The sequence below is a fragment of the Ornithodoros turicata genome, chromosome 8, assembly GCF_037126465.1.
Source record: "Ornithodoros turicata isolate Travis chromosome 8, ASM3712646v1, whole genome shotgun sequence".
NCBI classification, from domain to species: domain Eukaryota; kingdom Metazoa; phylum Arthropoda; class Arachnida; order Ixodida; family Argasidae; genus Ornithodoros; species Ornithodoros turicata.
The window spans coordinates 10,011,781-10,026,379 of NC_088208.1; the positions used below are offsets into that span (position 1 = coordinate 10,011,781).

Consider the following 14,599-nt stretch of genomic DNA (forward strand, 5'->3'; position numbering starts at 1 on the left):
CTTCCGAAAGAACGACGAGGTCAGGCGACCTGCAGCGCCTCTACTGAGGCCTGTGTCCCACACACCTAAAAAAAAGTCTCCTCTCTTGCAAAGATCGTGTCGGAGAACGAGCGTAGGAGGGCGGCACGACGTGACGTCATCTATCCCCCTGACAGGGACGATCACGTAACTAGCGATGTAGACATGCGCAGCCTTTGCAGGAATAAACAGTGCGTATGAGCTGTGAAGTAAGAAACAAAAGGTGCGTTCTTTTTCAAAGGAAAGTGCTGCACTCATGCTGCACCAGTTCTTGAGACCACGCAATGTGTAGGCACTGTTCTGATCCGGTTGCACTGACGCGACACCTCCGGCTCCTAAAAAGAAAAGGGAAGTGCAGACGGTGCAGACCTTGTCGTGTGCTACGGAGCGGAGCGTTAGCATGGCGGTGTTGTGGCCTGTTTCCTTCCTGTTTCATTCGCGCTTTGTTTGTACCAATGGTTTGTACTAGCAGTTTCGTAAGCGGCCATTTGCAGATTCTCGTTCCTTATATTGTCCTCTTTTAACACCGCAAATGCTCACAATGATGGCCGAATAATTCGCCATTCTAGCTTTCGTAGACGATATCAGTTTTGCGACTCAGATGGAGATGGTGGGGTACGAAGCAGCCTCGTCACGAGCCTATGTATTTATAGTTTACTTCTGCGTTCACTGTACGAACACGAAGCATGACAGGCATATTTAAAACGAGGCACACATAAACCTTGCTTGATGTCACATGTGGATACTCCCATCTTGAATGGTACGCTCGCCGTCATCCGACAACACGGGCCCACAAACGAAGTATGCTCTCCGCCGCCTTGTCGACTGTTCCTCTGCACCCTTCCTTTGTACGACCGGGATACGTCGTGCAAGAACATCGAAAAGTAATGCAGAACTAGGTCAGCACTTCCCCAAAAAGGATGGGGACGCGCAGATGCAGCGCGATTGGATGACAAAAATAATGCGAGAGCGTTCCACTCCTTGCACTAGTTAGGAGGTGAAGGTAGAAAGACCGCAGCTAAAGAAACGAGCAGGGACTTGTCCACGTTACGCGAGGGGACCGTGACGGCCGTCCGCGGCTTCTTTCTTCTGTAGCCAACAAATTCGCTTCACGTATTTAGTGGCTTTATTTTCTCCAAGCGTTCTTATAAACTTGATTGCCCAGTGACAATACACCGAACAGCGAAAATATTTTGCTTGGTGGCTCCTGACGGTCGAGTAAAATAGGGTTTCGAGCCATGTCAGATGTCACCTCATTGTTTCTTTAATAATGTGCACCTTGCTTTCAACAGTAACTGATGCATGTTTTGCTTTCTTGCATATCATGTACAGTTCAGGGACCGAACCTTTCTGATCTATATTGAGTTTTCCATATTCTATTGCCATCACGGAGCAGCACCGAAACATATATCTAATATATGTTGTTTCGTAGAACGGCATCATCGGAGAAGACATGCTCATCCGCCCTCTGTTAACGATGGAACGCACTGCAGAAGGCCACGTTCCGCATCTTCTCTACCGGGAGGAATCCTTGAAGGGTGGAGCTGCACTACACGACTACGGTGAGCGGAAGAGTAAGAGTCCAAAGAAAAACAACATAGCGTGAGTTTATTACGACCAATGGCGGCACTTTTATGTGTACGATGCACTATCTCGCAAACATCTGGATGGTCGGACGTCCGAACCAGACTGTGTTCCTTTCGTAGTGAGATGTATCGTATGTGGCGATATTGTCGGACGCGTGTGTAACAAAATTTTATAACTCGCCACACAGAGTATAGAGAAAAGGATGAGAACGAAATAATCTTGTTTCCACACTTAGAACTCGAGTGCGGCGTTCGACAGTGGTATCCTGCACGAGCAACAAATGGCGTTCGTCCATGAAACGGAGTGCACCAAACATTTTGAGATATGTTTTGTTTTACGGACTGATACGACGCAGGGTATACGACAACGACTATACTAGTTCAACGCCCATGACCCCTATTATGCCGTGCACCCATACCAGACATATAGTCTGTGCGCGACGTAACTGGAGGCAATGTAGGGCCGATATTGAAGACGTTAGTGTTAGCGAGTGTTATTATCATCGCTACAGGGTGTCTACTGCGTCTTGCGCACCCAATCAACAGGAAGGTACTGTTACTTGATGTACCAAGGGTACACTAAACTGCGATATTGTCTACCATATCTCGAGATGCGCGTGGCGATACTGTGACGCTATGATCCCGAGGGGCACTATTTTCTTACATGCATTGTCATCGGTAATGAGTGTTGGATCCACTATGCCAGAGAGCAATTGAGCGAGTAAGGGATGGCGGCACAGTATACGGATGCGTTCCAATAGTCTGGCAAGACAGCTTTTCGTATGTCTAACCGGAAGTACCGCAAGTTCCCGCTCCAATTCTCGCCTGTTCTGCACCGATGCGCGCTAGCATTACAGCCATGCAGACTAGTTAACGGCAGCCGTGAAAACTGTCACGTCTGTCGATGACTTTTAGGTTTCCACGTCTGACGAGTATTCGGGTTTTTACTATAGGTCACGCGTATTGATATATGAGGTATACAGGGTGTCCCAGCTAACTGCGAACATATTTTTTTCATGCATATATATCACTTTTTCCGAGATGAAATCAATTGCAATATAGCATATGCTGAAGGTCACTCCTTAGGAGCAAACCCTTAAGACAATGTCTTCCTTAACTTTCAATAATAAACTTTTTAATTATGAAAGCTGCGAAGTTGTCCCAAAGAGAACATCTGTTCCTTTCGGTCACCTGATGTCGTAGCCGTTTTCAGAACAAAAATCGGTTCGGTAGATCGTCCGCAAAAAATTCGTGAAGGAACACCTTTTTTTTTCTTTATTTTGTTCACTGCGTGTCTTCGGAGACGCGTCTTTCCTTCACCCCGAGTGTGAGAGGGTCGAAAGAGCACACTGTCGCCTATATATATATATGTATAGGTATATTTCGAAAAAATACGTTCGCAGTTAGCTGGGATACCCTGAATATTGAAATATGACAGATGGCGGACGAGGCACCAAGCCTCTGCAAGTCTGTTCGATATCCGCGCCACTGATCCACATATCTGATATACATACACACAGTAATACTATATCGTATTCAATACTGTCCCCGCAGAGTATCTTGACAGTCTGTCTTAAACACCTTTCTAGAAATATTCAAGGAGAACACTGCGAGTCCAGCCGTACGAGATCCTTTATTTGGGTGACGATGACGGAAATGTAGTTCCCACATATCACGCAAACGAAGTCTCAACCATGATACCCGAGCTTCGCTTCAACGCTTAACCTTCTTTTCGTCGGGTTCTTCGGAATATTTTTTTAGTATCTTCTCCTTAGTACGCGAGATGATTTTTTTCCTGGTATTGCAGTATTTTTAGAGGTTTACAACTGTCAACAACAAACATCAACATCGTGATGCTTGATGCTAACAAAGCATCACGTTCTTGTCTTTGCGTTATCGGTGTTTTGATGTTATTTATCTTACTTGCATTGTTCTTGCTCCTCCGCCTTATTCACACCAGCTGATTCACAGTTAACGCTGAGATTGGTGCTCGTAGCATATTCGCACAACCATCAGTAAACAACAACGCCCGCGTCATTTCTTCAAGTAAAAAAAAAAAAAACAATGATGTCTCTCGGTGAAACCTCAGTTACACTCTTTCCTGACCAGAGTTCCATGCGTACACCTCTGATGACCCATACCCGCTGGTCTCCCCAGGCAACTCCTAATAATGTGTACATGTGAGCAAATTGGCTCTGCAATGAGAGAGTTTTGTCGTTTTTGGCTACTTTTGTGCCAGCTTTGTTATACACCACGTTATTACACTTGACGCTATTCTTCGTCGCACCAAGTCCAGTGGATGAACCAGTTTCTTGTCAGACTTATAGTTCAGCATCGTGTGTCAATCATACTACGGCAAGATACACCACAGACAGAGAATTTGGAACAGTACATCAACTGGAAACCAACCATGGTTCAGAACGATAACGTTCTTCGTTCTGACTCGCTGACACTGAAAGGAGTACGCCCTCTGTAGCAATTTGGATGTACCTAACATGCACATTAAAAGTGTACAACCAACTCTCCAATCGTATCGGAAGCGAGTCTAAGGCAAATAAAATTGTGAAACCTGATCTACTCTCTATTCATACAGTTTTCATGCCCAGCTCACAAGACCCCAGGTTAGAGGATCGCAAAATCGACAACGGTAAGCAACATTTACAATACCTTCTTCAGTAAACCACCACTGCAAATCCAGCAAAACCAGAACGCAACATGTGTCAAAGTGCAACGCTAAAAAGAAAACAAAAGGAAGAAAGTCAGGCGCGGACTTGAATTTCCTAATATGGGCATGACAGCCCAACGGTGACAATTTCACCCCTCGGTAATCATGTGGGATATCCATGAACAATGGAATTGATATACTAATAAGTATTTCCGTCCCATACTTCTTAAACATGTTACATCAATCTAACTAAGATTACTCATCTAACCGCAGCGACCCTGTATAAGGATATTATATCCCTCACGCACGGGATCTCTAGAGCCCCTTTAATGAAGGTTCTTTATGATTTGGAAGGGCACTTTAATGAAATTATGTCGTGGATGCGGCACACGGCACCGTCGATATCCGTTGAAGGAGAAGTTGTCTGTCGGACGACGCTGAAATAAAGACGTCTTGCAGGAGCATTCGACTTCTAACAACACTCCTGCCAACCTTTTCGTTCGAACTCTTTCCAGAGTTCGTATTTTGCCGTGAGAGCTGGCAGTGGACTGTCGTCTACGCGAGGAGGAACAACCGAAAACTCTCCTCATACGCTGGCGTGACGTTTCAGTTAAGGTGGCTGAATACCAGCTCTCTCTGTGTAGGGTGGAGTCGCACTTTGAACTCACTCACTCAACAGTCACTGGTGGAGTTTGAAGAAGAGAACGCCCCCAACTGGCCATTTTGAGGCCCTGGGTAACCATATGTGGAAGCTGTCTTCCGCTTTTACTGACTTCTTCAGGCCTACTCTGCTATTGATTTATTCAGTTCCAAAATTTAGTGGATAGCCAAGTATATAAGGTACATCTTTGTCAACGTAGAGCGTGGGCTTCAGTATGGCGGACGTCGCAGCAGACGGCGCGATTGTCCTCACCCTATACAGAGGGAGCTAGTGTTCAGGCACCCGAGTTTCGCTGACGTGCTAGCGTCTTCTCCCACACCTCATCCTCACATATTCTCTGCAGGGCGACGCGAAGAAGCCTGCAACAGGAAAGCGGAAAATCAGGCGCCGAGGGAACGCCCACATGTCCTCAATTCGACGTCATGCCTACGACGTTCCACGCGCGAAATTTAAAATATGTCGATTTCAATTATTTACAAGGCTCATAATAATTATACAGCTCGAGTTGGCGAAATGGGAAGGAGGTAAGTCAGCGGAAATGTCGCTCTAAGCGTTTTTCCGGAGTTCGCTGCCAAAAATGTGGCGCTAGCTCTTTAAAGTAAACAAGCATATGGAAAGCAGTAATGCATATTTGCGAGGAATAAATTGCAAAAGATGCGACAAAACGCAAACACAAAATCCCATCCGGTATTAACAAATCGGGTATAATGACCTCGAGTTGACTCCCGACTACATACCTTCATTTAATTAAAAGTCGCTCCCAAATGTAAGCTGAGAAGACTTTTTCATGATTATAAAGTGTCAGAGAAGAACACATTTGGGTTAAGTAATCATTGGAGGTCGGTAAGTGTTGGTAGCCACATTGGCAACCCTGTATAATATACTGTACATAACTTCGTTTTCTATGGGGGAAATAAAAGTGAGCTGCAGGTGCGGCAGCGCGATCTCTTTTGGCACCGCAAAGCGTGAGCAATTAACCTTCTACTCCCGACTGACCCTGCATAACGGCGTCCTTTGTCAGGTACTTCGCCGGACACTTCTTGCTTACTTTACTTACTTATGGGTGTCATTTATTTTGCCGCACATTAGTTTCGCAGAAAAATACCACTCGCGAAAATTACAGCTGATACAGCTTTTGTTTCTGAGTGATTATAAATCATGGTGACTGGAAGATGCAATACACAAAGTGTAGGTGCTACTGGTGAAGATTACACGTTTCCACTTCTTATTTAAAAAAAAACGGCGAACCATGTAGATGACGTCATGATCAGCGTAAGGGTTCGTCTTCGAGCGACGGCGAAGGTCGAACCATTCAGGTTCGCGTCTTCTTTCCAGAACACGTTGAAAGACGGCAAGGAGCTGTGATGTAGTATTCGAAGCGGCCTTGGAGCAAATACTTGACGGGATGTAAATTGCCCGAATGGTTGCGTCATGCTACTCAAAAGCCGAAATCCGTTCTATGTTACCTGCGCGTCACGTAGAGAAACTATATTTTGCAAGAATACCACGTGGGGCACGTAGATCACAATTCCATCAAGAATCGAGAATCAATGCGCAATTCTATTCTGAAGAAACGACATTTAAAAGAGGCACTTTAAAACCAATTAGGACATAGGAGAATGGTTCACGGAAGAATTCACGATTCCGAATGTGTTACTTTTGCGGTCGAACGCGACGTAGTGTTGTTACTTCGACACTGAGTGCCAGGCATTAAAACGAGGATTAATATGTGTTGTGGTGGTCATATAGGCGAATGGGTTGAGGGTCAACGGGGGAATGGGCTGAGCTGCAACAGTGAAGCAGCCCCGCACCTTGGTCTCACTTCTCGATTTTTCCTCTCTCGGCTTTCACGATCAGCAAAATAAAAATTACAGTCTGCCGTGGTTCAGTGACACACAAAAACTGACGTTTTTCTCGTAAAATTTCAGAAAAAAAATAGTTCGCGGTTTAAAATCAAGTCGCTAATATAACAAAACACAAGGTCGCAGTTCTGTCCCAGCGCAGTCGTCCGTTTTTGTTCTTATTTATTTATTTATTTTTTGCCATTCTGGCTACGAGGTCTTCAGGAGTGGAAAGTCGGGATACGAGAGCACCTCATCACAAACAGGAACGTTCGCACCGTACCATGACGAGGCAGCGTATTATGCTTTGCATCGACCTGCATGGTAACAGCTTTATAATGACGCTATTATGTTATCATCTAGATGATGTGAAGGAAATCCAGCCAGAAATCCACATCGTCACCGATACCGTATTCTACAGGCTCTTTGGTAGCAAGCAAAGTGAAATCATTACCTACTTCGGAGCCGTTCTAAACTCAGTAAGTTATACGGTTTATATTACATCACATTGACAACCTCCAGTAAATGAAGGCGACCAATCCCAAGAAAACACGCTTTCATTATGAATTCGTGTGCGTCGGGGATTCCAATAATTGGCTGGTAGTCCACTTACGGTTAACTTCCTTATGTGGCCAGCTGAAACATACGGAACCTGTTAAATAACGAAGCACCAGATGAGGTAATGAAACACATAATAACGAAAAGACTACTCAAATGCCTCCGAGTACCCGAACGGGTCGGCCCCCGACGATGGACCGGCATACAGTTGGCAACACGGGGACCTTAATGGCCCGTTGTCGGTAGCCCGTATCGTACCCCAATGCTTTCCCGACGTGCAACCAATGCACCCTTACGGGTGCCTCCTTTCCCCATACGCAATTCTTGACAATGAAAACAATATGTCATTGCAGCAAACAATTTATTGTTTCGTATTTTTTCCTCACAAACGAACAAACAGTTTATTGTTATTGTATTTTGATTTTCCTTAGAAACAAACAATCAATTTATTGCATCATAGTCATCAGCTGCATTGGTTCTTTATGGCACCACTTTGTGAGCAATGAAGAGATGGGTGTTATATAGAAAGTATACTCTCATCTGTCTGCGTATGTACTCCACAAATATTCATTTAACAGAGGTTATATGGAGCACGTATAACCTGAGAGCCAGTATGGCATATGTTATGTAACTCGTAGTACTGTCTTTAAGAGAACAAAAGAAAATATTTCTGCACCTTTGCTAACAGAAGGGTAACACACGTTTACTTGCAGAATTAGTATGGCACATGTAGTACGACTCGTACTTCTGTCTTCAGAGAACTGTGAGATATACTAATGCATCAAGAAGACTATTTTTCTGAAACAGTGGCTGCCTTGGTATGAAAGCTTGTTATTATGGATACCCGAAGTATTTTAAAACAAAACAGCATACTACAGTGTAGTTATTGCAAGCAAACATCACGGCGAGATAGGTTCATAGTGTTGCAACCGAAGTGTGGGGCGGATTCTGAAAAGGGAAGATGGCTTCGCGTCAGAATCGCACTGAAAGATGAAAGTCGCTGAAAAGGTTAGCCAGCTGTAGGGCTCGAACCCACACCTTCTGGATTACCGGTCCAAGGCTCTACCAATTGAGCTAAGCTATCTCTCTCGCACTCGTCCTCCTTTCACTCTTACATTTTTGCTCACTCATACACACATTCATACAACGGTATCGACGCAAGCGGCAACTGTTGAACATGGGAGATCTTCTGAGACAGAACATGAGACAACATGAGAGAAGAAAGGTTCTGAGGCAGAAATTTTGTGGTGGACTCTTCTTCGATACCCTCCATCAAGGTATTGATTTAATTTCGCACGGTCCGGCCGTGGCCCAGTGTGACATTGTGAACTGAAGACCACGATAGCTTATGAACACCATTATAATTAAATCGCACTAAGCGTCATATCGCGCGGACGGATTAATGCGGATTAATTTATTCACTAACGAATTTATTTTCTTTGTAACTTGAACATTTAGCATAACCGCGAAAACTTACCCTGAGCTGAAGATGTCCAGGCCTCCAGTTTTGTAGGCACGCTGGAGTTGGAAACACAGCTTCAGCACGCAGTCAACTTGAAGAAATCGTTACATATCGTTGATGTCAAAAGCACTATACATGCGCTTCCACACTTTATTGAACCATGAATTTTCATCAAAACGTAACCCGTTATTCGAAAACAACGCAAAAGGTATAATGAAGCATGAGTATCAAAACCATGTGATGCTGCACGGCTAAGCTTTGAGGAAAGCCTCCTAAGCGCTGTGTGAAGGCCTCATGTTGAGAAGCATCTACGAGGAAAATTTTTCAATGCGAGGAGTACCGTAGAAAGAAATACCACTTACCTGCGATGAATCGCTTGAAAAATATCGAAATACTTCGATAGTTCCGGTGACACTGCAGGACACATTTGTTAGTCACAACGAGAACGACGGAGTCTCCCACCATGCAAGCATGACTGGTTGATCGAGCCACATAATTGGCCAGATTCGAAACTGTGGGTCACGTAATTGCTACAGTCGGCACCTGGTAGGCGGGAAAGAGATATCCGTTGCCGCGCCTCGGTCGTGTGACCGATCATCGGGAAGTGACCAGAGCAGCATCGGGGAGCGATCCTATATTCTTGGTCACATGACTGTCTGTCGTGAAGTGATCAGGACATCGTGGGGGGGGGGGGGCGATCTGATATTCTCTTGCGCTCCACCTCCTCCTATCCCACACGACTGGGAACCAGTAGGTTGGAAACCTATCGGCCGTTCAGAAGGTGAAGACGCCATTGCATTCCCGCTCTTTCCCCGGCGGCCTGTGCTGCCTGGGGATATTGAGGAGCTGAATACGATCATTCGTAGGGAACTCTGTGCTCGTAGGGAACTCTCATCGCTGGTGAAAACTGTTACGGACCCAGGCAGAAATCTGGAATGGGACCATTTCAAAATGGTTTAACGAACTGGTCCCACTCTGGTAATGGTCCCACTCTGGTCCCACTTGCCAAGTGGTCCCATGGGGGACCAGTTCGTTAAACCACTTCAGAATGGGACCACTCTGGAGTGGGACCACTTCAAAGTGGTTTATTGGACAGGTCCCACTTTGAGTGTGTCCCACTTAGTGACTGGGACCAGTTGAAAGTGGAACCAGCTTCATGACGGTCCCACTTCAACTGGAACCAGTGGAATTGATCCAGTGGTCCGGGATCCGGCCACTTAGCAGCTGGGGCCACTGAATGCATGACTGAAAATAATGCGTACAAATGCAGATATTGCTCAAGTAAATACCGTTTATTCTGCTAAAAGCATACACTGAGCAGAAAGAAATAATCAATACATCTCTACATGTTCATACTACGTAGTATAAGTCTGATCACTCACTGTGTCTTGACAAAGCATATGCCTGACTGTGCGATGCACTCTCGGAATACAGGGAGCTTTCGTTCGTTGGCCACCTCACATCTTGTATTTTCTTAGAGAAGATGACACATGACACTCCTGTTTTCCATGCGGGTTGCGACACCCCCTTCCTCTTCACCGTACGTTCGGAATCTTCTTATCCTGTTTCTCCTCAAGTCCCTCCTAAGTTTCTAAAATGAAACATCTATTTAATAGTAATCAAAACATCACGGTAATTACCTGCAAACATTCGCGACGTGCAGTCCGACTGGCGTTTCACAGTGCGTTTTGCCCCTACGCCGTTTACGTCTTCTTGGCGTCAAAACTCTTCCGGGAAATCGACAATGTGTTGCATAGGAACCATTGTCATCGCATTGTCTTACAAAGCCCACTAAAACACACGTAAATACTGCACAGGAGATACACCATCCTTGCGACGGCAACTGAAGACCAAACCAACTTGTTGCGAAGCGTTCAAGCACCAACTGCCATGCCACCTGCCACTCTCGCCTCTCTCGCCCTCTCCTCTCCCTCTCGGCTCTCGCCGTTTGAAGTTTGAATTTGTAGCCGCCGTATAGCGTCTTCACATTGCATCAGCCTCTGCAGTTACCTTTTCTTTTTTTCGTTGTCTTTCTTCTAGTTATTTAGCTTAATTTTTGTTGTTGTTGAGATGTATTTTTACCTTTCTCTGGTACTTTATATGTTATGATATGCACCTTCAGATGAGAATATGTGCTCGAATTGGAGTTACAGGGATACAGCATATATTTGATCGCAGACGCACGCACCTGGATAAACAGCAATAAAAAGAGATCATGCATGTGCTAAAATAGATCAGAGTAATAGATCTAACAAAACCAGAAGGATATATGGCAAGTGTGGACAAGATGAAATCTCAGAGGGGAAAGCTGGGGAGCTGCCCAACTTGGAGTCTCAAGTGACCATTCTGGGAACAAAATGGTACCTGTGAGGCTCCAGCTGGAAGTGCTGGAACCATCTGAGCCCAAAATGGAACCCGCTTAAAGCCAGAGTGGGAACCACACACCACTTTGCACCCTTCTGGGCCCAGAATGGAACCCACTTAAAGCCAGAGTGGGAACCACACACCACTTTGGCACCCATCTGGGCCCAGAATGGAACCCGCTTAAAGGCAGAGTGGGAACACTGCACCACTTTGGGACCCATCTGGGCCCAGAATGGAACCCGGTTAAAGCCAGAATGGGACCACTAACGCCTCTTGGGGACCCATCTGGGACCAGAATGGAACCCGCTTAAAGCCAGGGTGGGACCATTAATACCACTTGGGGACTCATCTGGGACCATTCAACTACAAATGGAACCACTTGGGGACCATTCGGGAACCAGTCCTGATTTCTGCCTGGGGAGTTTTTGTTCTTATGGATGGATGAATGGGGGAAATCAGCCGGCTTGTATAAGATATGAAGCAGGAAGTCACTGAGAAGGTTAGCCAGCTGAAGGACTCGAACCCACACCTTGTAGATTTCCGTCCCAGGACTATACTAACTGAGCTAAGCTGACACGCCTCCCCAGCGTCTTCCAAGGCTGTGCCATGAGTACACTCACTCATTCCACTTTCACTCGTACATGTTATTCTCACTGACACACATTTAAACGACGGGCTCGACGCAAGCGGCATCTATTGAACACGATGCTACTTTATGTACTGAGGCTGGAACACAGAAGAAATTACAAGTACTCACAAAAAGTATACGAGTTAAGTTACTGAGTATCGGGCAAAACAATAGCTGTGTCCATGCATGTTTGAATCCTGCGTCACAGCAACTCCTGCCGATTTAGGAAATGTAATTAATTCTGCATCTTTTTCTTGCACACACCACGCGCTCCATGTTTGCAGGGACAATGTTTAAATTCGTCTTGCACAGAAGAGGAGCGCATCAACACGCATGCGCGGAACGCGGCGATTGGTTCTCCGCTTGTGGGACGGTATACGTACGTCGGAAAAAGTTTGGCTCGGACGATCTCCTTGCGTTCTGCTGGGGAAGATCTCATACGCGTCTGTTGCCACGGTAACGAACGTTAGTCCGCGTCCGCACGCAATGAAACACAGTAATGTGGACCACGCTTTACGACCCTTGTCCAAAGAGCGATATTGCTTAACTGATGTTTGTCTGTTTTTTATTGCAGGTAAACCTTAGGTATGACACCATCGAAGACCCGAGAGTCACTGTAAAGATTACTGGCTTCACTTTCAATGACATTGTAAGTCCTCGTCTAGGATCCAAAAAGGGATACCCACAACTTTGTGCTGTTAAGACTGGGAGGAAAAGCACAAGCGAGACACAATCAACGCCATCGGCATCAATGAACAACATTTCTTTTTTTTTATCTAAGCGAACTTTATTTAGTGTTAGATATACTGTCATACAAGCTGCATGGGGTGAGTGACGTCACAGTCTTAGCTATCGCGATGTGAAAACATTTTTGGTTGCTCGAAAACCTGGGAAATTAATCGGACAGTCCAATCGGTAGCGGCAACACAAAATATTTTTGCCGAATGGTGTCAGGACGTTGCCGAATCTAATTTACGAAAACAACACAGACACTTGCACTTTACACAAACACACAGCAACACGCGAAGCGACAAAGATGGGAGGCGGGGCCCGATCCTGCGGCCCTGACGTCTGGAGATGAGCTCTCATTTGGAACTGAAAATTCTACTCGTACTTTCCAAGAGCAGAACTTCACCACAGTCACATGCTGAAAGCAAAGCGCTGCTCAGAGTCGTGTCGTTCCGAGTTGTGACTTCCAATTGGTGAGGAGAGCATCACGCATGCCTCTATGTGACTATTAACATAAACATGTTAAAAGAAGGCGTGCGCTTCCCGTTCTCAACGAGTGAGAAGAAAGGGATATATACCCGGAATCATGGTTGGCTACGAGTGTGTCGTACGATAAGTACTCTTTTTAGGGCACTATGGCAAGCAGTTCCCTCACAAGCACCACCACTACTCGCTTTAGGGACCACCAAGAGTAGCACGGCACTCACCCACATAACCTTGACCTGCTTCGGCCGAGTCGGTTGACGTCAGGCCACGAGACACATGACTAGCACACTTCAGTTACTGGCAGAATGACTCCCGACTGGGACATCCGATTTGCCAAAAAGACGTGGAATGTGGTGCGCGAGTTGACGTCTTCATCAGTACTCATGATTCACGGTCGCGTTTAAAAAAAGATTATCTGTCATGTCCGATAATAGAAGACTAGGGCAGCTTTCACTATAGAGCGATGTCAGGAAGAAGGATGCATTATCGGTCACGCATAGTTATCCCACACGTGCACACTCCACTCCCACTCTTTTCTCTTCTACAGTATATGTAGCACATACAGTAGTACATGTGTGCAGATTCACAATCTCCAGACTACTCTTCTTTTCGATCTACCCCAACGCAGCAGGGTAACATTGACTATAAATCGGATCCCAGCGCTGATAACGCCTGTTTTAGGAACAATATTTGGTTGTGAATACAGTGATGGTTTACTGTTTCGGTAGAAGCGGTTTCCAATGGAGATTGCAGGACACATGGTGGTCCTTTAAGTTTAAGTGCGGGTCAGTATTGTTCGTTCATTACAGGTCGAGGAAGAGAAGTATATTGCAACTTTTGGCCGATACGGGGAAGAATTTCAGAAGTATGTCGATATGAAAACCACTTTGGACAACTTCAGGGATACTTATCGCACGAAGCAGTCTACTCTCTTTGCGAAAGTGGATGTCTTCGTACTAGTCACGGGGTACGTATTGCGTCCACAATGCTCAGTGTGAAATTACAACAAACTCCACAACCAGGAACGTCTAACGTTAACAATTTACGTATCTGTGTCTCTGCATTTTGATCGACCACATTCTTTCATATTCTACATACAGGGTGTCCGAGCTAACTGTATACATATTTTTTTAAATATATATATATAACACTTTTTCCTAGATGAAATGAATTGCAATATAGCATATGCTGAAGGGCACAACCTAGGAGGGCATTAGCAAAGTCCAAAGGCAATGTCTTAATTAACTTTCATTAATTAACTTGTTAATTATAAAAGCTACAAAGCTGTCCCAATCAGAACATCTGTTCCTTTCGGTCACCTGACATCGTAGCCGTTTCCAGAACAAAAATCCGTTCGATAGATCGCCGATCGTGTTACAAGCCGTAAAATGCCCTTTACGTAAGCTCCGAAAAGTAGAAAGTATGTAAGTTGATAATATAACACGATTAAGGAGGCAAAATAATGTATAACGCTTCATTTTTTAAAAAGTCTCATAATTAAGTTTTCCTAGTGCAATTATCAGTCAGGATGCGTTTCTTCATTCCGGCAGTCAGTTCTTCGTTTGCGCTTCTTCTCAGACATGGTCGATGAATGCCGTTTG

The 14,599-nt window shown here is 45.2% G+C and overlaps 1 protein-coding gene across 1 annotated transcript in view; it reads left to right on the forward strand.

Moving 5' to 3' along the window:
• Positions 1–1,495: 1,495 nt before the first annotated feature.
• Positions 1,496–14,599, forward strand: part of LOC135367492 (A disintegrin and metalloproteinase with thrombospondin motifs like) — a 34,245-nt gene continuing 21,141 nt past the window's right edge. Inside the window, exons 1-5 of the mRNA XM_064600795.1 lie at positions 1,496–1,592; positions 4,198–4,251; positions 7,135–7,250; positions 12,358–12,432; positions 13,808–13,965. Coding sequence (XP_064456865.1) covers positions 1,496–1,592; positions 4,198–4,251; positions 7,135–7,250; positions 12,358–12,432; positions 13,808–13,965 — 500 coding nt within the window. The remainder of the gene's footprint in view (positions 1,593–4,197; positions 4,252–7,134; positions 7,251–12,357; positions 12,433–13,807; positions 13,966–14,599) is intronic.